This window comes from Drosophila kikkawai, chromosome X (assembly GCF_030179895.1).
Source record: "Drosophila kikkawai strain 14028-0561.14 chromosome X, DkikHiC1v2, whole genome shotgun sequence".
In the NCBI taxonomy this organism is placed as follows: domain Eukaryota; kingdom Metazoa; phylum Arthropoda; class Insecta; order Diptera; family Drosophilidae; genus Drosophila; species Drosophila kikkawai.
Genome location: NC_091733.1, coordinates 24,620,693 through 24,646,140, shown reverse-complemented (window position 1 = coordinate 24,646,140; position 25,448 = coordinate 24,620,693). Strand labels below are relative to the sequence as shown.

At 40.9% G+C, this 25,448-nt stretch overlaps 3 protein-coding genes across 3 annotated transcripts; 1 reads left to right on the top strand and 2 right to left on the bottom strand.

Moving 5' to 3' along the window:
* Positions 1–4,099, bottom strand: Met (Methoprene-tolerant). The gene is made up of 2 exons (XM_017179849.3): positions 1,939–4,099; positions 1–1,868 (listed from the first exon to the last, which is right to left on the bottom strand). The coding sequence occupies exons 1-2, from the start codon at positions 3,259–3,261 to the stop codon at positions 996–998; spliced, it is 2,196 nt and encodes a 731-aa protein (XP_017035338.1). The 5' UTR covers positions 3,262–4,099; the 3' UTR covers positions 1–995.
* A 789-nt stretch (positions 4,100–4,888) lies between these two features.
* On the bottom strand, positions 4,889–6,371 carry LOC108083824 (actin, cytoplasmic type 5-like). Its single transcript, XM_017179781.3, has one exon. It carries the CDS (start codon positions 6,223–6,225, stop codon positions 5,095–5,097), a length of 1,131 nt encoding a protein of 376 aa, XP_017035270.1. The 5' UTR covers positions 6,226–6,371; the 3' UTR covers positions 4,889–5,094.
* A 3,629-nt stretch (positions 6,372–10,000) lies between these two features.
* Positions 10,001–25,381, top strand: LOC108083793 (serine-rich adhesin for platelets). Its single transcript, XM_070288637.1, is given in 4 exon segments — positions 10,001–10,060; positions 12,732–13,494; positions 21,192–21,377; positions 24,322–25,381. Coding segments are annotated over 3 exon segments (1,614 nt in total). The 5' UTR covers positions 10,001–10,060; positions 12,732–12,788; the 3' UTR covers positions 25,044–25,381.
* The last annotated feature ends 67 nt before the right edge of the window (positions 25,382–25,448 follow it).

The window sequence follows — 25,448 nt, the reverse complement described above, 5'->3', positions numbered from 1 at the left end:
TTCACACACATATTTACACTTTAAACGTAATTACATAACGAAGATTATTGTTTATGGAACGACTTTGACGGCACAAAGCACAGCGAACGATCGATGGATCGATCGGATCGGGTGATATGGTTGATATATATCTCTGATCACCGGAAATTGTTATCGTTTTGGAGAAGGGCTGTTACATAAGCTAGACAACTATCGAGTTTGAAATTATCGTGATCGCATAATTATTACTGTCATAATCATCTACAAATAAATGCGACTTGTACTGCTCCACAATCTCTCTCTATCTGTTTTTTCTCTCTGATCCCTTGTCATAGTTTTTTTTTAATCTAAAAGAAAAGCCACCAAAATAGGCAAGAGTTGGTGAAACAGATTATTGGTGAAATAAGTTGTTGGTGAAAACAAATAGGAGTTGTTGTTAAAGGACCTTTGTTGTTGATTTAATGGAGTTTATGGTTTAAAAAGCAAGAAGTTGTTCTTAATGCACCTTTGTTGTTGATTGGAAGGACTTCTTGATAAGAAGTTTCTGAAAAAACAAGAAGTTGTTGTTAAAGGACTTTTGTTGTTGAAGTTGTTCATCAAAACATTGGTTAAAACAGAAAGAAGTTGTTGTTAAAGCAACTTTGTTGTTGATTTCAACGAGCTGTTGATAAAAATAAGTTGGTTAAAAAAGCAAGAAGTTGTTCTTGAAGGACCTTTGTTGTTGATTGGAAGGAGTTGTTGTTAAAAAATTGTTGGTTAAAATAGAAAGAAGTTAAAGTTAAAGATACTAGTGGTTGGTAAAAACAGAAGAAAATTGATGCCTGGAATCTAGAATCTTTTCTATGACTTCTGCTCCCGCCCTTCCTCAACTTCCTTTACATTTCTAGGATATCTTAAAACCTTGATTATATTCACCGATCCTTCTCTCTCAATCCTCCAAGTGTGCTTGTGCCGTCGATGTACGTGGCCATAGTTCCACACCCATTTTAGAAGGCATACCAAGTCCCATCGGCACGTCATCGCAGCGTGCTGGTCAAGGATCGATGCAGGACACTGGGACGAGCATGAATCGCTGGCTGCGGCGGCGGCGTATTGCTATTCGGATCGGGGGTATCAGGCGCCTCGCCGGCACTCAAACTGCTGGCCGGCGATAAAATGCAGGAGGCCGTTTCCGCCTCGCTGAGGCAGCTGCTCAATTGCCGGATTACGCTTTGCGAGGCCCGCTGCTGCTGCTGCTGCTGATGCTCCCGGTCCCTTTCCCGTTTTTGCTGCTCCTGTTGAAACTTTCTGGCGGCCGTCACATTAACCACACTCACCGACTTTGAAATTGAGTTCTTCACCAACGAAGGGGCCGGCGGCACCAAAGCCAAGGCTGGCGTTGGCGAGGGTGCCAGCTCCTCTAGAGTCAATGTATTGGCCGGTGAACTATAGCCATCATCCATTAGCGTATCCAAAGGCTGTCCGCTTGCTGCCTCACCACCCGATGATGAACCCTCCACGCTCTTTTGCAGATTCTCAATCAAATAGAGGACAATCCTCTCCAGCTGCTGGGGTGCCTGGGAGGCGGGCAAATCCGGACTGCTGCTTTGTGTGGGCATCTCTGCTTTAATAATTGTTGAAAATTTCTCCTTCATCTCGAGAACTTTTCGTCGACCAGCCTCATCGTCCAGCAGGGTGTTGACGCAAAGGAAGGAGTGTACCTTGTTGCTGCCAGGATCAATGTCAAGGAAACCCTTGGTGTGCAGGTAAATGAAGCGACCGTTGCGGGAGAGCAGACGGTAACAACTCTCGCCATAGTCACTGTTGCAGTCGTACATCTGGCGCAGGGCCACAATTACCCAGCGCACATCGTCCAGGTGCATGAAGCAGAAGGGACTCAGATTGCGCACCTGGAAGGATGGGGAAGATAAACAAGGATTAATAATGGGAAATATAGCAAAGGAGCATTGGCCACCCCACCTCATCCTTCATGTAACCGGCCACCAGGCCAATTCGCTGATCACAGTCAATGATGCTGCCGTCGATTAGATGCCTTGTCTTGTACTCCAGTTGGTAGGGCTCTGGCTGCCGGTAGAAGGTCATTCCATTCATTCCCTCGGCTGTCGCCTCCTCCACCGATCGTTCCTCGCGCAGCACCCTGGCCATGGCCACTAGAACAATATCATTACCGCTAATTCCATGCAATGCCGCCTGAGCGATGGCATCATGCTGCTGCTGCGGTGGCGGAACTGTTGCCGCTTCAGCCGCCGCCGCTGCTGCCGCAGCAGCAGCCAGCATATTGTTATTCCTGGAACGACGGATTAGCTGGGAAACAATGGGATAGTTGGCTGCAGCACCGCCGGTTAGCGAGGAGTCACTACGACGAAAGCAGCCATCGATCTTCACCAGCTCGTAGTGGCGTGTGGCCTCCGCTCGGGTGGAGGCACGGGCCAGGCGAACGGTGAAGCAGCGGCGATCGGAACGCAGGCGCTCATCGATGGCCGCCAGATGGGCTATGCTGCGGGGACTGGGCGTGCGTCGGTTATAGGGATCCTCGCCTAGCCTGTCCTCGTCTTCATTTTCCTGCTGCTGCTGCTGCTGATGGTGGTGGTGGTGGTGTTCCTCTTCCCGCTCCATGTCCTCCTCTTCCAGATCGCTGCCCGAGGCCGAGGCCGAGGTGGAAGTGGAGTGCTGCTGGGGTGTATGCTGATGCTGCTGCTGGTAGAACAGTGTCTCAATGTCCCTGGGTATGAGCTGCTGTCGTAACAGGGCCTGGTCATCGGGATGGGTGATTTGCAACAGATTCTGGCCATACAGATCCGATTGACAGTGTCCCAGCAGCTGCTCAACGCTCGAGGAGACCAACACAATCTGCCCGCTGCAGGTGAGTGTGATGAAGCAGCTGTCCAGCAGCTGCAGCAGCGTGTCCGTGAGATGCAGGCTGGGATTCTGGATAGTGGGCAGCTGCTCTGTGGTGGATGAGGAGTTTGAGTTGGAGTTGGAGCAACCCTTAAGGCCAAGTTTCCGGCGACGACGGGATGCAGATTTGCCAAAGACATACTGCAAGCGGAGGCCATGCGTGGCAAACCTAAGGACGGCGGTCTTGTCCAGCCGCCGTGATGATTCCGCCGCATGCGGCACCATGGTGGCCAGCTCCTGGATGCTAGCATTGAGCTTATCACGTCGCTGCTTCTCGGCCAGATTGCGGGCTTCCCGGCCATTGGCCGCCTCAGCGGAGGATGAGCCCGTTCCGGAGCCGCCACCCACCACGTCCACGGGTGCCGTTTCGGCGGCTGCTGCCATTGCTTGGGGCTAGCTTGGCGTCTCTCCTTCTGCTGGCGTAATCCTCGCCAGCAACTGGCTCTCTGGCTCTCGCTCTCTCTCTTCGTTGAAAATCAATTGGCGCCTTGCGGTAAATGGTAGTCGTCACTCTCCATAACAGAGGTTACTCCCCCCGCTCCTCTCCTCTTGTGTGTGTTGTTTTTTATCGCTCCTCTTCGTCGTTTTAATATTTTATTAAAAAAATATTTTTTGATGTGTGTTTTTTGTTGTTGTTTTTGCTGCTTTTAAAGTTTTCAAGGTCTCCGCTTATGCTCCTCGCCCCCTCTCGCTCACGCACGCAGGCACAAACACGCACACATACGCGGGGGGCAGCTAACACACACACACACACGTCACTCTCACGCAACGTACATATGTTTTCTCTTTTTCGCCTTCGTACTTTTCCACTTGCTCCTCGCTTTATTACTACTATTATTATTCTTTTTTTCTTTTATTTACTTGTGTGTTTCGCCTTGTAATTTCCTTTGCCGTGTTTTTCAGTTGTCTGTCTTTTTTTTTGATTGCGTTGCGAATCTCAATCTCCTTTGCGTTGTGGTTGGTTTTTCGTGTGTTTGTTGTTGTTGCTGTTATTATGATTGTTTTTGTTTTTTTTTTTTTTTTGTTTTTTTCTGTTGTGCTGTTGTTGTATGTGTGTTTTCAGCTGCTGTGAGGTAACTCTCTTTGCACGACAACCGCTGATTTACATCGCACTCACTATTTGCACTGGTTTTTGTTTATATTAAGTGATTAATTGTTTATTAAACAATTATGTAGCTCCTATGGCCATGCTAGTGCTGGAAAATGCGGCGCCACCGTTGCAGTGCTGAAAGAGGTCGCGCCAGTGTTGGCAAGTGGCGGCCTATCTCATATTTGCATTATTTTTGCGAAGCACTTTTCACACTCTTTTTCGATTTAAATTTAGCGCTGTAAAGATTTTTATATTAAGTTAATTAAAAGAATTAAAATAAACACTACCAAAGGGAATCAATCAAACTAACCTAACCTATCTGTATTTTTAGGCTATAAAAACTGACTAAATATAAATATATTTCTAATGGTAAGGCGCAGAATGTTGATCAGCCTTATTTCAAAATATTTTAAGAAAAATATTTGATTCCTATTTTTCGGTTTTTCATTTACTTTCGATAGTTTGCAACAAATCGATAACATTGCGTGCGTGAAACGGTGTGACCAGCTAAGCAGAGAAGAATTTTCCAGAGAGGAGGAGGAAACTGTCAAATGGAACACAGCAAGATTTATTATTTTTAATTTATTAAATATAAATATAAATATATATATATTTATATTTAATTATTTAAATGCTGAAAAATGAATGCGTTCATGAGCGAAAAGTCGACACAGGTGGCGCCTGAAAGGGTAAGATTAATATTTCTTCCAATAGATGTCGCTGGTAAAATTAATCCTTTTTAAGAGGACTTTTTGTACAGAGAATTTCTCTTATAATTTTCTTATAATGTGTTTATAAGTGAAATCAGTAAAACTCTTATAAATAACGTATACATTATTTTAAATTAATTTAAATTGAAATGCAGTGCACAAAATAAATTTGATTTATAATGTAAACTAATTATTCATCAATTATTCGTTTTTTTACAACTTTATTAATGTTTACAGGCGTATATTTGTGGTAATGGAGGTAATGTCAAAGCCAAAAATGAATACATTTTATGCCAATCTGCATGGCAACTTGAATTTCGAACACAAGCAATTAAGCGCAGTGCAAAGATTGTGTAAAAGTATTGCATTTAACCGGAAGGAAGGCCCAATACGCCGGAAGATGCGAAAGCACAACACTTACGAGCACTTTCGGTGGACAATGGAGGGGCCCGACTCGTCGTACTCCTGCTTTGTGATCCACATCTGACGGAAAGTGCTCATCGAGCCCAGAATGGAGCCACCAATCCACACCGAATACTTGCGCTCCGGCGGAGCAATAACCTTCATCTTCACGGCGGATGGTGCCAGGGCAGTGATCTCCTTTTGCATGCGATTGACGATACCCGGAAACATGGTGCTGCCGCCGGATAGGACAATGTTGGCATACAGATCCTTGCGGATATCCACATCGCACTTCATAATCGAATTGTACGTGGTTTCGTGAATGCCGCACGCCTCCATGCCCAGCATCGAGGGCTGGAACAGGCACTCGGGACACCGGAAACGCTCGTTGCCAATGGTTATCACCTGCTTATCGGGCAGCTCAAATGATCTTTCCAACGCCACACCCGTGGCGGCTGTGGCCATTTCCATCTCAAAATCAAGGGCCACATAGCACAGACCCTCCTTGATCTCGCGCACCACCTCCCGTTCGCGGGTGGTGGGCGAGGCATAGCCGCACTCGGCCACAATCTTCATCAGTTGCTCGGTGAGATCGCGTCCGGCCAGATCCAGTCGGAGGATGGCATGGGGCAAGGCATAGCCCTCGTAGACGGGCACAGTGTGTGTGACACCGTCCCCCGAGTCCAAGACAATCCCGGTGGTCAGGCCGGAGGCATACAGCGCCAGCACCGCCTGAATGGCCATATACATCGATGGTGTATTGAAGGTCTCGAACATAATCTGGGTCATCTTCTCGCGATTGACCTTCGGGTTGAGCGGTGCCTCGGTCAGCAGCACCGGATGCTCTTCGGGGGCCACGCGCAGCTCGTTGTAGAAGGTGTGATGCCAGATCTGCTCCATGTCATCCCAGTTCATCACGATCCCGTGATCGATGGGATACCGCAGGGTGAGTATGCCGCGCCTGAACTGTGCCTCATCGCCCACATACGAGTCCTTCTGGCCCAGGCCCACCATGGGGCCCTGGTGACGCGGTCGTCCCACCATCGAGGGGAACAAAGCACGCGGCGCATCGTCGCCGGCAAAGCCGGCCTTCAGCATTCCCGATCCGTTGTCCAGCACCAAGGCGGGCACATCTTCGTCGCCCATATTTTGTTTACAAGTCTTAAAGGTTTTTATGCTTTTTGTGTATGAATATGGGTTTAGTTTCGATTTGTTAATGTTTTTTAAGTGTTCATGTGGGATAGTTTATGGGAGCGAGCTGCTCTGGAATCTAAAATGTACTGACTGGGCAGGCAGGAGAAGCCCGCTGGCTTGGGGAGGGGAAAACGTAAGCCTACTTGGGGGAGGCTTCACTTGACTTATTTTATATAATTGAAATTATTGAAGGAATAAAAAGACATTACCCAGTTTAGGCATCAATAATAATATAACATATTTATATATTTTATAATTTAGAAATTTTCAAATTCAATTTTTTTTTTTTTTTTTTTTAAGAAATTATCTTATATTTTATATTCTATATATGTTTTTAGTAATTATCAATTATATTTTTTGTTTATACTATTTAAAAAAATGTTCCAATAGTTTTTATATTATATATTATATTTTATAGTTATATATTTTTTTTTATATTTTTATAATTTATAAATTAATAAAAATATAAAAAATATATTTATTGGCGAAATATATAAATAAATTATATGAATAGTATAAGACACACACCCGGTATTTTTTATCCGCTGTCACTCTCAGCACAGACGCAATCCAAACCACAATTCGGAGTCTGTTCCTCCAAGCACTATTAGGGCCTAGCCAGGACTCCAACCTAGTGTTGAAAGAGCACAGCGCGTAAAGTTGAAAGAAAAACAGATTTAAAGCAGGAAAACAACTTTTTTTATTCATTTTTAAATGAAAAATATATTTAATTTATACTTTATTTAATTTCATTTTTTTTTCTTTTACCTAGCTTGGTTTTAAAGTTCAAAAATTATTTTCAAAAACACTTAAAATTGCTTGTTATTACTTTTTTAATTTTATAGAATATTCTTAAATATTTTACTTTTTCATTTATGTTTAATTTTCAATTGATAAACGTTTAAAGTTAAAATTCATTTCATTTCAGTTTATTTTTTGTATTGTTTTATTATTTGATTATTTAGCTTTATTATTTTCATTTTTTTTATTTAGTTACTATTTTTATTTACTTTTATTTATTTTTATTTTAAATTATCTTCTTTTCTAAATGCTTCTCTTTAATGAAATTACAATAAACTTTATTTATATATATTTTTTTCCTATTTTTATTTTATTAATTCCTAATTACAATTATTCCTCAAATTCTTAATTTTTTCACAAATAACATAAAAAAAACCCTGATAGCCTCCTAATCAATGCCAAGCTGACCATCACAAAAAGGCCCGACTGACAATGCAATAATCATTACGAGTCCTGTTTGGCCCCCATCCTGGCACCTGCACTTCGCAGGATTATGGAAATTGAATTGGTTGTTGCTGGTTGTCCAGGACACACTGACCGACCAGACAGGCCAGGCCCCCCCCCATGCGGGCCATTTAAATGCTGCTGAAAATATATATATGAAAATAAAGGCAGCAGCAGCTCCTAAAACGACTGTCACTGGCATTCTCACTCGGGAATAATCGCAAAGCAAATAAATTGCACAAATGCGCAATTGTTTGCCGCCAGCCCAAAGGCAAATGCAATTAAATTTTGTAAAATTACGCAGTGTGTGTGTGTCGTCATTGATTAGCTAGGTTTTGCAATTTATAATTGATTGCATTCAGCATAGAAAAAAAAAACCATTTAAATCGAGAATACGCTTCACTTGCATTACTCATACGCAACGTTGCCTCCGAGATAGTGCCAAGGGAGATGCAAATGAAAATGTCATAAATGCCAGAGCAGCACACAAATGGCTCCCTTGGGTGAAGAGGGGAGGGGACAATCTCCACTTTCGACTCTTTTATGGATGCCCAAAGATATGTTAGTTATTTCGTATATATTCCCTCACAAGGCTGGGTTTTTCAAGGCTTAGAAAATATAAATAAAGTCTTAATAAATTAAGTTTAAATATTTTCAATAAAATCTGAATATAAATATTAAAAAAAAAACCTTAATAAATTAATAAATTTACTTTAAATATATCCCATAAAATCTATAGAATATGTATCTCAATATAAACACAATCTATCTCTTTCTTAGCCTCATTTCTCCTCAGATATTTCTTTTTTTTTTTTGTCCGTTTTTGTATTTTCTGAGGCGGAAGAATAGCAAGACAGAGAAAGCCCGGAGCCAGCTGGGGGCAAGGGTATTTGCAGAACAGGAATGAGCATTTCGGGCTCATTAAATCCAATGTTTTAATCACGCCAGATACAGAGATACAGGTGGAGAGGACGAGGACGAGGCCACACACACACACACACATCAGTCACCTGGCTGCATAATGGAATTGAATATAGTCTGCCGCTCTTTCCGGTATTTTTCGACCGTATTTGTTTAGCTGGAGGAGGAGGCGGAGCACTCCTCTCCACTCTCCTCCCCTTCGATTCCCTCCCATGTGGTACACGCTCGACGGGGGCAAATCCATCGAGTGGCACGTATTTTTATGGCAATTTGGTTCGCATCGCCAGCGAATATATTACGCGGGCTTCCGCTGCAGAGTGTGAAACTAAAATTGTACGAAAATAGCCCAGAACTTGACCCCTCACGAACAAATTCACTTTCTGGTAAAATAAGCCAGAAGCTGTGGCCTTTAAGGGGTCATTTCACTAACTAAATTGGTAAGGAAAGCTGTTAGCTTTCAAATTTATAATTATTTAAATAATAAAATAGGAAATAAAATAATAAAATAATTATNGATCATTTTATTTTTAATTTTTTCTTAAAAATAATTAAAAATTATTAAAATAATTAAAAATTATTAAAATCCTTAAAAATGATTAAAATCCTTAAAAAATATTAAAATCCTTATAAATTATTAAAATACTTATAAATTATTAAAATCCTTATAAATTATTGAAAGTCTTAAAAATTGTTAATATCCCTATAAATTATTAAAATCCTTATAAATTATTAAAATCCTTAAAAATTATTAAAATTCTTAATTCTTAATTTAAAATGTTAAAATCCATAACTCAGCAAAAAATTCTTTAAATTCAATTCGGAAAATGGAGTTGTTTTAATTTTTATAAGTTTTATAAATCTGCATACCAAATCTTAAATTGTTTTAAATTTAATTCTTCCCAATTTTTGACAATTTTAACGATTTTAACCCCTTATAAAATTTGAAAAAAATTTTGTTTTTCTTTCTAACAAGGCTAGGAAAACTCTCCTGTTAATGCTGATGAAGAATATATATGATTTATGGGGTCGGAAATGACTCCTTCAGTGCGTTTCAAGCTTCTGACTGAAACTATAATATCCTTTACATTTAATATAATTATTAAATAATTTAATTTAGTTATATTCTCAGAACTCCCTTAGAAACCTCTCTGTTTCCACCTTCCCCTCCTGACAATTCCACTTAAAATATGCCATAGGAAGGAGTTCTATTCGCATTTTCGGGAATATATATTTTTGAAAACTAAACAATGGCGACCAGGAGACTTCCCTTTGGCGGCTTGTGGACATTCTGAATACATTAGGCAGTTTGTCCGGAAAACTAAATGCTGAAAACTGAAAACCCAACAACAATGGCATTTTTCCCCCCGCAAAACTTGTTTGTTTTCCGCCTTGCACAATAATAAATAACGAATTCCGTTTGAATTTCCAGGCCAGAGAGAAAATTTTCCCCCCATTTTCGTTTTCCAGGTACATTTTCTCTTAAGGGAAATTCCCATTGGACGGGCGGGCCTATAAAAGCCCGCTGCCCAGCAACGCTCGCGTCACAACGACGGCTCCGTCGCCGCGGAAAACGGAAAAACGGAACAATTTTCTGATAGGAAAAACCCCGAAGCGCGAGTACGTAAGGCGACGACACGTACGAGAAACGACGTAAAGTCGCGCGCGATCTTTGCTAACGGTTGATTTTCTGAGTGTGTGTGTGTGTGTGGGTGAATTTTCTTTTTTTTATCTGTTTCTTTTGGTGTGATTTTACTCTTTTTATAAACTAAAAATCGATCTTGGTTGTGCTGTTATTCAGCTAAAAGCAAGAGTGCCAAAGGACGCTTAACATTTAAATGGGCATCAAAGACACATGACGCTAGCCGTGCGGCTCGCCGAAGGACGTGCTTCCTGTCGACACACAGACAGCAGTCCTAGTGACAGTGCCGATAGTAACCAATACCCAGAACCCAGAACCCAGTACCAGCTCCAAGTTTACATTTTATTCCCCGCCACGCTTTAGTTTTTCGACCACGATCCGATCCACACTGTGCGGAAATGAGGGGAAAGTACTCAGGGAAATTTGAGAAATAATCGAGGAAGTCTTTAAAGGATTTAGAAATTCTAACTAGTCTATTAGATTCATTTCATTTTAATTTATTTTTTATGTTTATTAATAATTTGAAAATTTAATTAAATATTTTTTAGATTAAAAAAGTGTTAAATATAAAAAAATAAAAATATATAAATTTGTAGAAATTTTTAAATATTTTTATATTTAAAATCAGTAGCTTTGACTAGTTTTGATTAAAAAATAATTTAAAACCGATAAAAAATGTTTTTTTAATTAAAAAATTGTTTTTTAAATTGGTGTCTAAATAAAAAAACATAAAATTAATTAAAATAAATACAAAAAATAAAAGACAAAGAAAAACCCAAGACACCAAGTCATGTGTTCCCTTTTAGGTTTTCAATTTTCTAGTTTAAAGTAAAGCTTTCCATATAAATCTATAAAAAAAACACAAAATTTATTTTGATACGAGCTCAAAATTCTAGTTCTATTGCCTTATCTCCTTCCTCTAATATTATTCTTATTCCCGCAGTTTTTCCCTCTGCACCAAGCACGAATCGTGCTGGCCCATTTAATTGTGCTCCCTGGTGGCCACCCAGCTGGGCGAGGGGAGCATGGGATGAGCCTCTGGATGGGGATGAGGATGTGGAAATAGAAGTAGAATGGCACTTCACTTCGATTCAATTCGATTTGCCGTAATGAAGCCAGTCCACGACATCCCTCCATGCAATAGTTAACATATTTTTATGGCCTGTTGTCGCCAAAGTGTCCTCCTCCTCCTCCTCCGCCCCCACCCCAGCCCCATCCGGATCCGCAAACGTTGAGCTATCTCCGGAGCTTCGGTTTCAAGTGCCATTGGAGACTGGGAGCTTCTCTGGATTGCTCACTTGATGGCCCAGTAGTTGGGGAGTTGGCCAACCGGTTCACTGTGTGGGGTTTTGTGTGGGTTTGGGTTTGAGTTGAGGAGGTCAAGAGCTGGTCCAGCTTAGGGTTAGAGGAGGAGGAGGAGGAGGGTTAGGAGGAAGGCAGAGCTTACATCATTTTGAGACCCTAAAAAGTCATGTTTTTTAAACACAAAACCGAACCTCCTCGTCGCCCCCCTTGAAAGTTAAAAACTCTTAGGACTCCTAAGGACCTCCCTCTCCTTCCTTCCCCCAGGAGACTGATAACAATTAGCGTCGCCAACTTGGGCCAAGGCTATACATTATTCCAGTAGTCGCAATCACGGCGACTGCCAGAAAGAACAACTTGCCGGGGGGAGGCGGCGGCTTCAAATAAATCAAAGAGAGCGAAGCGCCTTTAATTAAAAAAGTTGCCACGTCTAGTAATTAGGGAAAGCAGTAAAAGTATTTAGATTTATGCTTTTAATTTTCATTTTTCTTAATTGAATACAATTTTGTATACACATTTCTGGCTTCTTTAATTGAATAAAATTCTGCATAAAAATTGTAATTTTAATTTTTAAATTTAATCAAATTCTAATTAAATTTTTTAGCTTTCAAATTTGTAATTTTAATTTTTAAATTGAATAAAATTTTGCATATATATTTTTATTTTAATTTTTAATTGAATAAAATTTTACATAAACGTTTCAATTTAAATTTTAAAATTGAATAAAATTTTCTAAAATTAAATAAAATTCTGCTAACAAATTGTAAGCTTTCATGATTGTAATTTTAATTTTTAAATTAAATAAAATTCAGCAAAAATATTTTAATTAAAATTTTTAAATTGAATATTCTGCGTAAACACTGTAATTTAAATTTTTAAATTGAATAAAATTCTAATTCAATTTTTTAGCTTTTTAAATTTGTAATTTTAATTTTTAAATTAAATTAAATTCTGCATAACAATTAAAATTAAAATTTTTAAAATGAATAAAGTTCTCCATAAATTTTATTAACTTTCTTATTTTTTAATTTTAATTTTAAAATTGAAAAATACCTTCATAAAAAAATTATAGCTTTCAAGTAGAGATTTTCCCAAAATAAAATCGTGTTTCAGGAATTCCCAACGGGTTTGAAGCAGGCGCGAAGGCTTCATTAGGGTCACGCTTGGCCATCAATTGTGGTGGGTCAAACTTTCACACACACACAGCATAGCCAGGACCCACACACACCCACCCACACACACTCGCCGCCTGGCAAAGTGATTCATTAAAGCAATTAGCAGACAGGCCACCAGGCTGTCAGGGTCCAGGACGACTCTCAGGACAAACATTTAGCAAACACTTCTCTTGCAGACAGACGAGTGGAGAAGTGGAGTCCGGGAGGAGGCTTTGGACACGCACGACCACCAAATGCTCATTGGAATTTACGATTATGCTGCAAAATTATTAAACAATATGACCGCAACAGGAGCCACAGGAGGAGGAGGAGGAGGAGCCACAGGGGCAGAAGTAGCCACCACCACCACCATCATTAACAACCAATCCGCAGGGAGTGCGTCGCATGACCAGGAGCCGCCCAGCAGTGCTCCCACTCCTGGCGGTAATCTAACGAGCAAGCTCCTGCAGGCCACCACCCGTGCCCTTGCCCAGCACGTGCCTGCCCTGCCCATGTCCCTCTCCCTGCCGCCCTTGCCCGCCCTTCTCCTCCAGGCCCTCGATGCCGCCGACGTGGCGCATGGCCAGAGCATTGATCATACGACCCGTGGTCCCACCACAACGGAAGGCCTGCCGCCGAGTCTGCCTACAACAACAACAACGTCGTCGCTTTTGGGCAATGCCACCGCCACCGTCACCTCGGCCACTGGCAGTCCCCACAGCACGGACAGCGTGTACAGCGCCTTTGGGGGGGCCATGATGCCCGCAGGCAATCTTAGCGGTTTCATCGAGTCCTCAACCACGGCGGCCAGCTCCGTGCTAAGCAGCGCCGTCACCACGCTGCCAACGCTGCCGGCCACCAGCAGCATGGCGTCCACATTTCAGGCCCAAACGGTGGCCACCTTTATAGCGGCCACCGGGGGGAAGAATCGCCCAACGACCATCGTTGTCTACCCAACGGGTGAGTTTCTTATACACTTGCAGGGTTTTGTAAATTTTTTTCAGAACTTCGGCATCCCGAAGGTTGCTTTGTTGTTTTTTATAAGGATATATGATATATTTTGGCTTTCACTTACCCGCAGTAATTTTCTATTCCCGATCGCTTCTACGGCTTAGGAGCAGTAAATGGCACTCTGTTGCCTTTCATCTTGACTCCGCAGACTTGGTTAAGATTCATCGATGATTAAGTTGTTGGCTGAGATTATTAATCGATGATTAAGTCCTTCTATTCCAGTGTTTCTTGGTTATTTTGCGCGATTTTTATAAGAACTTTCACTTTTTCAACGATGCGACACTTTTCCGCGAGTCATCCCGGCGAGTTGGGATGCACACGTCACGAGGTAAACGCGAGGGGAGGCGAGCACACGTGTTACACGGGGGGGGAGGGGCGTGCACTGATCGTGAGAGAGAGTAAAAATAATGAGTTAAAGTATTGGCATTTAGTGAAAATAATGGCTCCTCAAATCCCCGCAGACCGTAACTGGCGGGCAAAGAGGAGAAAGGCAAAGACCGTAGCTGAGATGTGCAGCTCTGATTAATATTGTTTGCACTATGCTCATTATCTATGCTCATCCCGAAGGGTTGAGATGAACACGTGACAGGTAAACAGAAAGGAGGCGCGCAGATTAAGATTCATTGATGATTAACGCCTTCGATTCCAAAGATTCTTGGTTATTTTGCACGTTTATTATAAGAACTTTGACTTTCCAACGATGTGACACATTTCCGCAAGTCATTCCGGCGAGTTGGGATGCACACGTCACGAGGTAAACGCGAGGGGGCGCGCACTAACTAAAGCTGCGGCGGGAGAGGGGGCTGTAGTTATAGGTAGCTAGAGGGAGAAAGCTTGATCGAGAGGGAGAGAGTGAGCGAGATAGGTTGAGCTGAGAGCAGAGCTCAGAGCTGAGCTGCTAAGCGAGCTTATAATTTCATATAGGCAATCACACACACAAACACTGCTTGTAAGAGAGAGCGCACACTGAGAGCGGAGCTGAGCTTAGAAATTTGCACTGAAATTATCAGCTCTCTCATTAGCTCCGCTCTCAGCTCAGCTTTCCGCCGCCAGTAAGCTTATCAGCTCCGCACTCAGACGTGTTTTAACTCGATCAACCTCTCTCTCTCTCTCTCTCAATTTATCTGGATGATCCCCCGAAAATGTGTCGCTTTGCTGAAAAATTGCAAGTTCATATTCTATTCATACAAAAACAACAAAAATCTCTGCAATCAAAGGAATGAATCATCAATGAATCTTATTAGTTAGGTTATCATCCTTGGTAAACTCCAATTGGAGCTAATTTTTCAATGTTTTAAAAATCAGATTAGGAAAATAATTTTTAAATATTATTTTTATTATCAATATTTCTTAAAAAACGTATTAATTGTGTATAAAATAAACAGTAATTGCAAATGAGTTTTGTAACTAATAGATTGAATTACAATAAAATGTTGTAACTAAACGCATTAAACCCAGTTAGTTACTTTCTTGTCTGCAATTTAATTAATTTATTAGTAAAAACCAAAACCAATTCACTTTGCCGTAATAAATTGGCAATTTATCAAAGAAATTTTTCAATTAAATTGAGCATTAAAAATTCATTTGGCTGCCGTGAATGTTCATTTGACAAGCTAATGGCTTAATTTTTAATTCAACTAAATTAAAGCGGTCAAAGGGGATTTATGGATGTAGTAAATAAATAATATTTCGAAGAGGAAGGGATATAACAACCCTTAAAGAGGACTCCTTGTGACAAAAAGGACTTCCTTCCCCCCTAATGGCCCTAAGTTAATTAGAAGAGTGTTAGCAGGATGAATGGAAATCCAACTCCTACTCCTACTCCTGTCAATAATCAAATCAGTGCAGTCAGTCGGGGTCGCGTGCCAGTCCAGGGATCTCCGGATTTCCAGAACTCCCGAACTCCACATCTCCAACTCCCAATTAGTTTGCCTCGTTGCCGGCGTTAATTTGCATGAGCTGACACCCGCGCAAGAGTCCTCATTATCCGCATCGACTCCCTGCGTCAACTTATTTTTTATAGTTTCCCTGGCAGAGGGCAAACTTTGGCTGGCTGGCTGTCTCTCTGTCCTCCCCCCTTCCTTCCCAGCCAGGCTCCAGGCTTAGGCCAATCCGGGAAAGTTGCTCCGGCAAAATGTCCTCGTCCTGCTCAGCAATTAGACAAGTCTAAGTCGCAGTAATTGCAAAGAGTAGCACTCGACTGTAGCTGTTGATTGTTCGAGGCAAGTGTTGCCTGTCAGTTTTCTTCAGGGGGTGAGAATCGGAATCGACATTCGAGCAGGAGCCGCGGGGGAAGGACTCTCTCTCGTTTCCCTCTGGCGCCAGGGTCTCGCCCCCAAGCCTCTTACAAATTAGAGCCTTAAAGGCTGCGGGACTGTCGTCTTTATTAAGGATGCCTGCTGCTCACAAAAAAACAAAAAAAAAAGGAGAAAACTTGACGACAACATTGTCAGCCCATCCTCCAGAGGCAGAGAGGGGAAGGAGGAGCCACAGTCAGACTGAGAATCCTGGCAGCAGCTTTCACTTCAATCGCTTGTATCTCCCGGCATCGACATCAATGTCAGTGCCCTGAATGGCCTGTGCGCGTGGTCGGAGGAGGAACTTTTTGGCAAGAATACAAAAAAAGAGGACTTGGCCATTACAGAGTGCTCCTCCTTCTCCTCCTCCTCTGCCTCCTCCTCCTACCTTTCAGCGAACAAAAAGTGCGTAAATTCATCCGATAAAATGGTGTAACAGGAATGCGATGTCCTTCAGCTCCATTGATAAGTTAACAATGCATTCTACTTAGCGGAACACTCGATTTGCTGGCAGTTGTATACCCTGGAATAAGGGTAGTATTCACTGGGAGGGGTTTTCAATAAAGGAAGAGTATCCTTGTATCCTTTAGGAAAATGTTGTATATATTTTTCAGGACTTTTGCCAAGTTAGATCTTAGTTTGATGTTGAATTTACAAGATTCTTGGCTTAGCTTTATTTCTAAATAAAAATCACAACAAGTAAAAGAGTCCTTTGTCCTTTAAGAAAATATATATATTTTCTAAAAACTCCTGCTAAATCAGATCTTATTTTGATCTTGACTTTACAGACTTTTTGTTTCAAGTAAATAAAAAACCCAAATAAGTATAAGAGTCTTTTGTCAACCACAGGACATACGCACACATCCTGCTGCTTTGATCTAGACCAGAAATTGAGAACTGTGTTCCGATTGGAAAGCCCAGAAGCTAAACTTAAAGTGAAACTGAAATTTGAGGCTCCAATGCAAACTATTCTCTCTTCTCTGACTGCAAAATGCCTGTCTGCCTGCCTGCCTGCGGTTGTTCCTGGCAAAGTTTAGGCATCTAGCCAAGGACTTCAAAGTCCATCACTCCATCATACGCCCACTATTGCCGCCCTGTCATCCTTAAGTCGCCTCCAGTTGGACCGCAATCAAGCCCAGAGCTGACTTTGATGGGAATATTTCGAACTGGAGAGAAGTCACTTTGGGCAACAATATGGGCAGATGACGGCGTAGGAATGCCTACAGCCAGACGCGAACACTGAAAGAAATCTTTGAGTACTCCTTCAAGATGATCTATTTGGTTACTTAGTGGGGTTTTGGAATACGTTAAAGAAGAGCCTTTGAATTTGTATTTTTAAATGAAATAAAGACTTGTATGTAAATCATATGTACATATATTGAACTGAACTGAACGTTACATACAACATATATTGCCTCTTCTGACGATGTTGTTGTTGTTGGCCTCCTCCTCCCTTTTGTTGTTGCTGTAATGCCTTTGTAGCGCATTCCACTGTCGACGTGAAATATGCAAACATTCAATTCCCATTCAAAGGCATCGCAGATGGGCGACGACGGGCAGGCAGAAGCCGGAGATGGTGCAGGGGGGCATTATTTTTATTGTATTTATTGAATATTTCAAGCATCAAACGATGTCTGATGAGTCAGCAAGCTTCTCCAGATGCTGCTGCTGGTGCTCCTCCTGCTGCTCCTCCTCCTGCTACTCCTCCTGTTACTCCTCCTCCTCCTCCTCCTCCTCCTCCTCCTCCCATCTCGAGGCAAACTAATGCCCAGCGAGGACTCCGGACTCCGGTCTCTCTCCCCGTGCCATCAATTTGTGTAAATTTGAACTGTCACTTTGAAGGCGTTAATTGGATTCAGTGGCGTTGCCTCTCAAGGGTTGGAGATCCTTGTTGCTTCCCGCTGGTGCTTTGCTCCTGAAAAAAAAATATTTAAAAAAAAACTTAAGTAAACCCAGCTGAGGCTCTGATAAAGCCGGAGAAAATATTTGGCGATTGAACTTGGATTTAATCGAATAATGTCAGGCAGGGGCCAATGTCAAGTGCTCCAGGAGCAGTGCTAAGGGTCCTGGGTCTACACAGATAGCAGGGACATAACTTTGTGACTGTTGATGCAGAATAATCACCAGTACAAGGTCTTAAAGCAAAAATATATATCTATAATTACTAGAAGAATTGTGTTTTTTAAAGTCTTCAAATTAGATTTGGAATATTATAAAAATACAACTTAAACCTGTTTACTCGATTTAAGGCCTCAATTTAAAATAGAAACCCCTTTCAATTAGACTTCATTTGTGATTCCCTGTGAAGCCTTTCAGAGTATGTCCACTTCGGCAAGGTTCCTGTGTTTGTCATCGTTCTTGCTACTTTCTTTCTTTTTTTTTTTGGGACAAACAACATTTGGGCCATGGATTTTTGTGGCTTAGATTAAAGCATCCGCTTTGGCAAGGACGAGAACGAGACCGAGAACGATGACGATGGCAAGTGGGTGGTGCTGTAATGGTGAGGAGTGAAGAATGTTTTTTGGGGGTAAATCGCAGACGTAAAAGATATGCAAAACGACGACAAATTGAAACCAGACCAGGCCATAGAATAGGCCAAGTTAGACCAGATTAACCCCATGAGTGCTTAAGGGGGGGTAAGGTATTTAATTTTTTTTTTCGTAAATTTTTTTTTATTTTTTATTTTAAAAGTTCAATATCTTAAGAATATTGTGTCCAAGTTTTACATCAATCATAGTAAAATTGACGAAGTTATGCGGAGCTGAACGAAGGTCGGTTGGTGTTCAATGCATGAGAATCACAAAGTTTAAAGCGCTCTCCTGAAAAATGCCATTTTGAAAATCGGTGTACACGATAACTAAAAATATACTGAACCAATCGGTTTGAAATTTGGAACATAACTTCTTTAGATAATTCTACAGGTATTCTCGTCGAGCTTTTTTTAATTTTTAATTTTCTTATATTTTTATTTAACAAATTAACTTAATTTTTTAGTCAAAAATCGGGGTTTTGACTTCAAATTTTGATAAAAAATAGGGAAAAAATTTTAAAAATAAAAACGCTTCGAGAATACCTCGGGACACTTATCCTTTAACGAATGAGGTATAATTTTTGTAGATCGGATGATTCTGTGGACAGTTAGGATGTACACCGCAAACCAACTTTTTTTGGAGGCGACTCGGGAGATTCCCTATAACTCCTCTACCTCTAAATATTTTTCAATACAAAATTTATCACAATCTGTTCAAATGTTGTGTTATTATATGGTATTTAATTCGTTAAGCTAGCTTTAGCCGTTTCGCCACAACATTTTTTTGAAAAGTGGGCATTTTTGCACCGAATTAACCTTACCCCCCCCTTAAAGGATAATAAGAAACAAATAAAAGAAGCCTTTAAGAAAACCAGAAACTAAAAGAAATCAATTATTTATTGTTGTTTATTATATTTTTTTTTAAATAAAATTTAATTTGAATATATTTAAATTTAATGTTCTTTAAAAGTCTCTAGGGGTTAAGCAGGACTTTTGAGGCCGAAATTAAAAAGCCAAACGAATCGTGAACGAAGGGAAATGCAAATGGCGCGAACGGAATGCGCCCCAAAGCCGTTTGGCCTATGAAACCCCCCCACTCCCAATGGGCTTTCCCTCTCCCTGCTCATCCTTGTGCTCTTTCGCGTGGCGTCATCCCTCCCTCCCCCCTCTTTATCCTGTTTACCGCCTGCCTGTGTAGATAAGTGTTGCCTACTTTCGGCCGAAATTTCGAGGCCATGCAAATGAACCGGAGAGATGAGTTACGGAATTATGAGCTATAAGAGACTTCCTCTAGGATTCCCCTAACCCCCTCTAATCTCTCCCTCTCTCTCGGTTATTGTGATAAAATAAACATATAAATAAATAATCTTGGTCCTTTGCAAACTGATGATGGCATTCCTGTGGCTGACCGCAGCAATTAGGCAAATATGTTCGCAGTTCCGTTTTCCCGACTCCCCCGTCCCCCCTCGGGTGTTGACAGAGAGCGATTAACATTCATGCAACATTTGGCAAGGCCATTTCAAGGGGGGGAGGGTCCTTTGGCAACAGTGGGAGGAGGAGGGTCCAGTGGCAACAGTGGGAGGAGGAGGGTCCAGTGGCAACAGTGGGAGGAGGAGGGTAGTGCCATCAGCAAACTCCTGGCGGAAGGAAAAGGTTCATAAATTCCCGGGTTAAAGCATTCGCGATGGTTTAGTCTTAGATAAAGTCAGGTGTACTCCTCCAAAAAAAGGTTGTCCTTTACAAGGAGACTCAAATGTAGATATATGTCGGAGATAAGTTCTTGCTTTTTAACCTTTAAATTGTTCAAAGATAAAGACTACATCTCCCCAGTCGAGGGGGGTGTGCTCTCTTAAGTTAATTGTTGTAATTAAATAAGTTAACAAGGGTTACGTTGGCCTCGTAAAATATGAACTGGATAAGGACAATGAAGGGGAAAGGCAAAAACAGAGATGTAAGCTGGATTTTTTAGAGATTATTTCGAAATTTTGAGCTAGATAAAATATTTATTTAGTGAATAATACAAATAATAATATTCAAAATATTTATTTAGTGAGTAATACAAATAATAATAATAATATAAATTTTTTAAAATTTATAACTCAGACAAAAATGTATTAAATTTAAGTTTAACACCTTATTAAATTTTAAAAAAATTGTAAAAAGTTTGTATTATCATTTTTGGGAAATTTTTTAACATTTAAAAGTTAAAAAAAAATGCATTAAATACAATTTAAGGTTTCTTAGTTTAATTTTTTGCCAAGAATTTTAACGATTTTTAAACCCTTTTAAAATCTTGAAAAAAATTATGAAAAACTAAATTTTTAAAAATCTATAACTCAGCTAAAGATGCATTAAATTTAATTCGGAAAGTAGTTTTGTCTTAGTTTTTAATAGCTTAACAAATTTGCATACTACATTTTATGGTTTTTTAAATTTAATTTTTTACCCATTTTTGAGAATTTTAACGATGTTACCCCTTATAAAATTTTGAAAAAATTAAAAAAAAAATTTTTTCTTCAAAAAATGGCTAGAAAAACTCGCCTTTTAATGCTGATCAAGAATATATATGGTTTATGGGGTCGGAAATGGCTGCTTCACTGCTTTGCAAGCTTCTGATTAGAATTAAAATTATATATATAAAAATCGAAATTAAAAAAATATATATTATATATATATAATTGTAAATCCCATTAGGTATAGAAATATATAAACCTGCAAGGGCATAATTACAATGTAAGAATTTTTCAGGATTTTTCAAATAATTTCCAATAATTCATTCTAACTTTCCTTCTTCTCTCTCTCTCCCCTCTCTGTTACAGTTTCACCCGAATCGATCGTTATCCCGATCGTTTCCTGCATCTTTGGCTTCCCCATCCTGGCCCTGATCGTGATCTGCTGCCTACGCCGGCGGGCCAAGCTGGCCCGGGAGCGTGACAGGAGGCGGAACTATGACATGCAGGACCATGCCGTCAGCCTGGTCAGATTTAGTCCAATACATAGGCTTAGTGAGTTTGCGTGTTGTGTAATGTGTGTACGAACGTTTCTCTGCTCTTTCTCGTCTCGTTTCTTGCTGGTTTTTCGGTTTATGGATCGAGTGACTGATCCGGGTTTTCACCAACAGATTCCAGAGACTCTATATATAATATATATCGAGTGCATCAGTTCATCCGCATCCCAAAACCATAGAGCACAGCACCTGCACCCTTATCATCCATTTCCATTTCCTCACTTTTCCTCTCTCTCTTGATGTGTGCCGTATGCCGTAGTCATTAACTCACTTGTCCGGCCATTGTTCCACCTGCCTGCATGAGGGATATTTAAAATTCACAAAAACAAAAACAGAAAAAAAAATAACGAAAGAAACTCACAGAATTTCATACAAAATGATAACAAAAGAGCCCATGGCCGCCACCGTGTTGCCGCATCATCAACATCATAATCATTGTTTTTCAAGTGCCCGCATCTCCGAAATGGTTTCCCGCTTTTCCCCCGTCTCCCAAAGCCCAAATCCCGCATCCTTGCATCCTTCTCCTCCTGGATTGAATTGGCTGGCATTGTCAATGGCCATGTTGGCAACTCGGTTGCAGAATCAATTACAAAATCCCCACCAAGCCGAGACGAGCCGCCCAGATCCAGCAGGATATATAACATCTGCCCATTACGAGTTAGTGGCCACAAGGTGCACTGAAAGAAATGAGCTTGAGAAAATAAAATAGAAAATTAATAAGAAATCTTTATAAGATCGGTAGTATGTTAAAATATAAGGTTGTTTATTTTTATTTATTTATTTCATTTTTGTTTAATATATTATATTTTATTGTGTATTATTTTAATTATAATTTTTTTGTTTATTAATATTAAAAAAATGTATTTTGATTTTATTATTTATTATATTTATTTATTTTTTTTTTTAATTTATTTATTTATATATTTTTTAATTATATTTAATTTTATAATATTAATTTTTTAATTAAAAAAATATATATTTTCTATATTTTAACAAATATTGATCCTCTAAAGATTTTTTATAATTTTTTTTTTTATTGAATTATGTTTTATTGTATATTATTTTACAACAACAATATTATTTATTTATTTTATTTAAAAAAAACTTAATTTTTTTATTTTAACAAATTTTTAAAAATGTGGTATATATTTATTTTTGTATATTATAATTTTTTATGATATTATTTTAATTACAACTTCTTTTCAAATTTATTTAATATAAATATTTGTTCTTAACTTAACTATTTTCTCTCAGTGCCACCTTGCATTGTGGCTGCCCTGCTTTTACTCGCGAGGGGAGACCTGGCAAGGAAATGGGGGAAGTGCAAGAGTCCGAATAACGGCAACAGCCACTGTTGCCAGCCACTCAATAAAGCGGAGCACGCCTCGCGCCCCATGTGGGTGTGCCTTATGTGTGTGCGTGCATGCGTGTGTGTGCGCTGCTTTACATGTGTCAAACGCAGAGGGGGAGCAGGAGTGCCTGCATTTGCATTTGCATTGCATACCTTTGGGCACTCGCTGCCCTCGTTTGCATATCTCAAAAACGAATGCAAAAAGGCTGCTAGAAAGGGGCGTAAAAAACTGGGGGTGGAGGGGGGGAGTAAGGTCGGAGGGAACTGGCAGCGCCAGTTCGTCTGCTTGGCATTGCAACAAGCCAGGTCTCTGCTCCCCACTAAGACCTCGTTTTAGCCAAGACTACATTTTTGCCAAAATGTTGCAGTTTTCCCCTGGAAAAGGTGACAAAGAAAATGCATATGCAAAGCGGCACCCTTACCCCACACATGTGATATTTTTTTTAACCTTATAATAAGATGCGTAGCGTCCATACATTTACATTTTGAGAATAACTAAAGTTTAAAAAGAAAATATAAAAAAGACAAACAGTTTTCTTATTAAATTCAATACCATATAAATAACACAACATTTAAATTTTTTATTTAAATTTAGTAGTTTTTGAGTTTGACTTTTGAAGTTACATTGAACACAAAAGGACCTCCCTTCAACTAAGCATAACTTGCTCAATTTTGGTATAATCGAAGTGAAACATTCACACAATACTCTTAAGATATTGAAGATTTATAATAAAAAAATTTTAAATTTCAACAACAAAATAAAATACCCTAACCTTCTCCTTAAATAGGCTAGGATTTTTTTTTTTACTTATTTTTTTTTGGTTTAAAAACTTAAGATTTTATTAGGATTAGTGTACTTTTTCCATTTTTTCTAGAAACTTAATCTAATGAGAAATAATTCAAAGTCTTAGCCCAGTTACATTCAGGATACTAAACTGGCGGGTAACTATGTAGGTGACCAGCCCCCGCCCGCACCTTAACGTGACCCAGAGAGTTCCACAAAATTTCCCTCGGTTTGAATTGGCACTTACAGCCCGTCGTCAACCCGTTTTCTGCAACCGCAACAGCGGCAAAACAAAACCCCGGCATCCGCAAACTACACTCGTTTTCGGTTGCGTCACTTCTTGTGGGGCCTTCTCCCCCCACAAACAACAGGAAATTCGTCCTGTGGCCCTCTTGTCGTTCGCCCTGTTTGCATACATTTTCGCAAAACAATTACGCATCACCGCAGAAGCCCTGGCTTTTCCAACTCAATTTTCTTCAAGTCGAATTCGGAATGCACTACTCTTGGGTTAACAGGATCTGCTAAAAGGATGTTAATCAAAGAAGACATTATATTTCTAGGAATCCATGGAGGAACTTCCATCAAATCCTATCCTCTCCTTCCCCCGCATCCTTTCATATCCTTTTGGTTTCCGGCTCGCTCACCTCACGCACGTTTTCAATTTGTCACCTTCAGTATCGCCACCACCCACCCACCCACCACCACACACCACTCTCACCCAATCTCCGCCAGAAGCAGCCTAGTCCTAGCACTAAAATACTCTTTTCTTCTCTCTTTCCCAATGCCCCAAAAAATCCACATCCACAGATTACCGATCGTCGCGAGCTATCAGTCTACGTCCTGAACGAAGCCTAAGCCAGGGTTTCACCTCCCTGGAGCTGGACACCGTGCTGGAGGAGCGCTGCAGCGATGTAGAGCAGACGCAGACAGAGATCCTAAATCCTGAATCGCCCATGGACACCGCCTCCTACAAGATGTCGTTTTCCTCGAGCTAACAGTTAGCCAAACAGCAGCAGCAGCAGCAGCAGCTGGAGCAGGCAGCTCCTCCCCCGCTCGCTCAGTCAGAGTCCCAATTAAAGGAGCAGCAGCAGGAGCAGGATTTGATAAAGGTGAGGGTGAAGGCACCGCCGTTGGCCAAGTCACCGCAGCTGTTGCAGCCACCGCAGCTAAGGAAGGCGGCCAGCGTGAGAGATGATCCCAGTGCGCTGGCCAAGCGAAGGAGTCGCCTTCACGAGCTGAGGGCCGCCAGCAGCAGCAGCAGCAGCGGCGGAGGAGCAGGAGGAGGAGGAAACGAGGTAGCTTCGGCCTTCACCAAGCGAGAATCCAAACGGGAACGGCGAAGAGCTCTTGACCGAGGAGCGAGCAGCAGCAGCGGCAGTGGCGGCGGCACTGGTGAATCCCTGGCCATGCGCAAGTCACATTCACTGGACGCTGCCGAGAGCTACTCGCTGGCCAGCATCCAGGCACCGCTCTGGGTGACCCTAACGAATGCCCGAACCATCGAGGAGCTGGCCCAACAGAAGCTGTGAGGGGCAACCGCGTCTCTGTCTCTGCCCACCAGAAGCGTTTGTTAACTACTCATCCCGCCCCCCCCGCCCCCGAGTTCTCCCCCGGAGCGGAGTCCACGCTCCATCCACATAGAGAACCTGTAAATGTTTAGAACGAAATTCGAATTAGCAGCATTACACTAACATAAAAACCTCGTCTCTCGGCCGATAATTTCTGCAGCAAACAAGACTGAACTCGAGTCTGAGCTTGCAGCAGGAACCGGAAATCGTAGTTGAGCTATGGTCACACTGGAGTGGCAGCATTACCTAAAGCTAAAGAAATTTAAATGCAATTAAAGACCAAACGAAATAGTCAAAAAAAAAAAATCAAATAAAATTGTAAAAACTGTAATGAAACATTTCTTTTTTTTTTTTTTGGATGAAAAG

What these genes read in the sequence shown, in the direction of transcription:
- Met (XM_017179849.3), bottom strand. Translation starts at nt 3,261, where the DNA reads ATGGCAGCAGCCGCCGAAACGGCACCCGTGGACGTGGTGGGTGGCGGC. An exon ending in CCGGTTACATGAAGGATGAG is followed by an intron (nt 1,869 to 1,938) that starts GTGGGGTGGCCA and finishes CCATCCTTCCAG; the next exon opens with GTGCGCAATCTGAGTCCCTT.
- LOC108083824 (XM_017179781.3), bottom strand. Translation starts at nt 6,225, where the DNA reads ATGGGCGACGAAGATGTGCCCGCCTTGGTGCTGGACAACGGATCGGGA.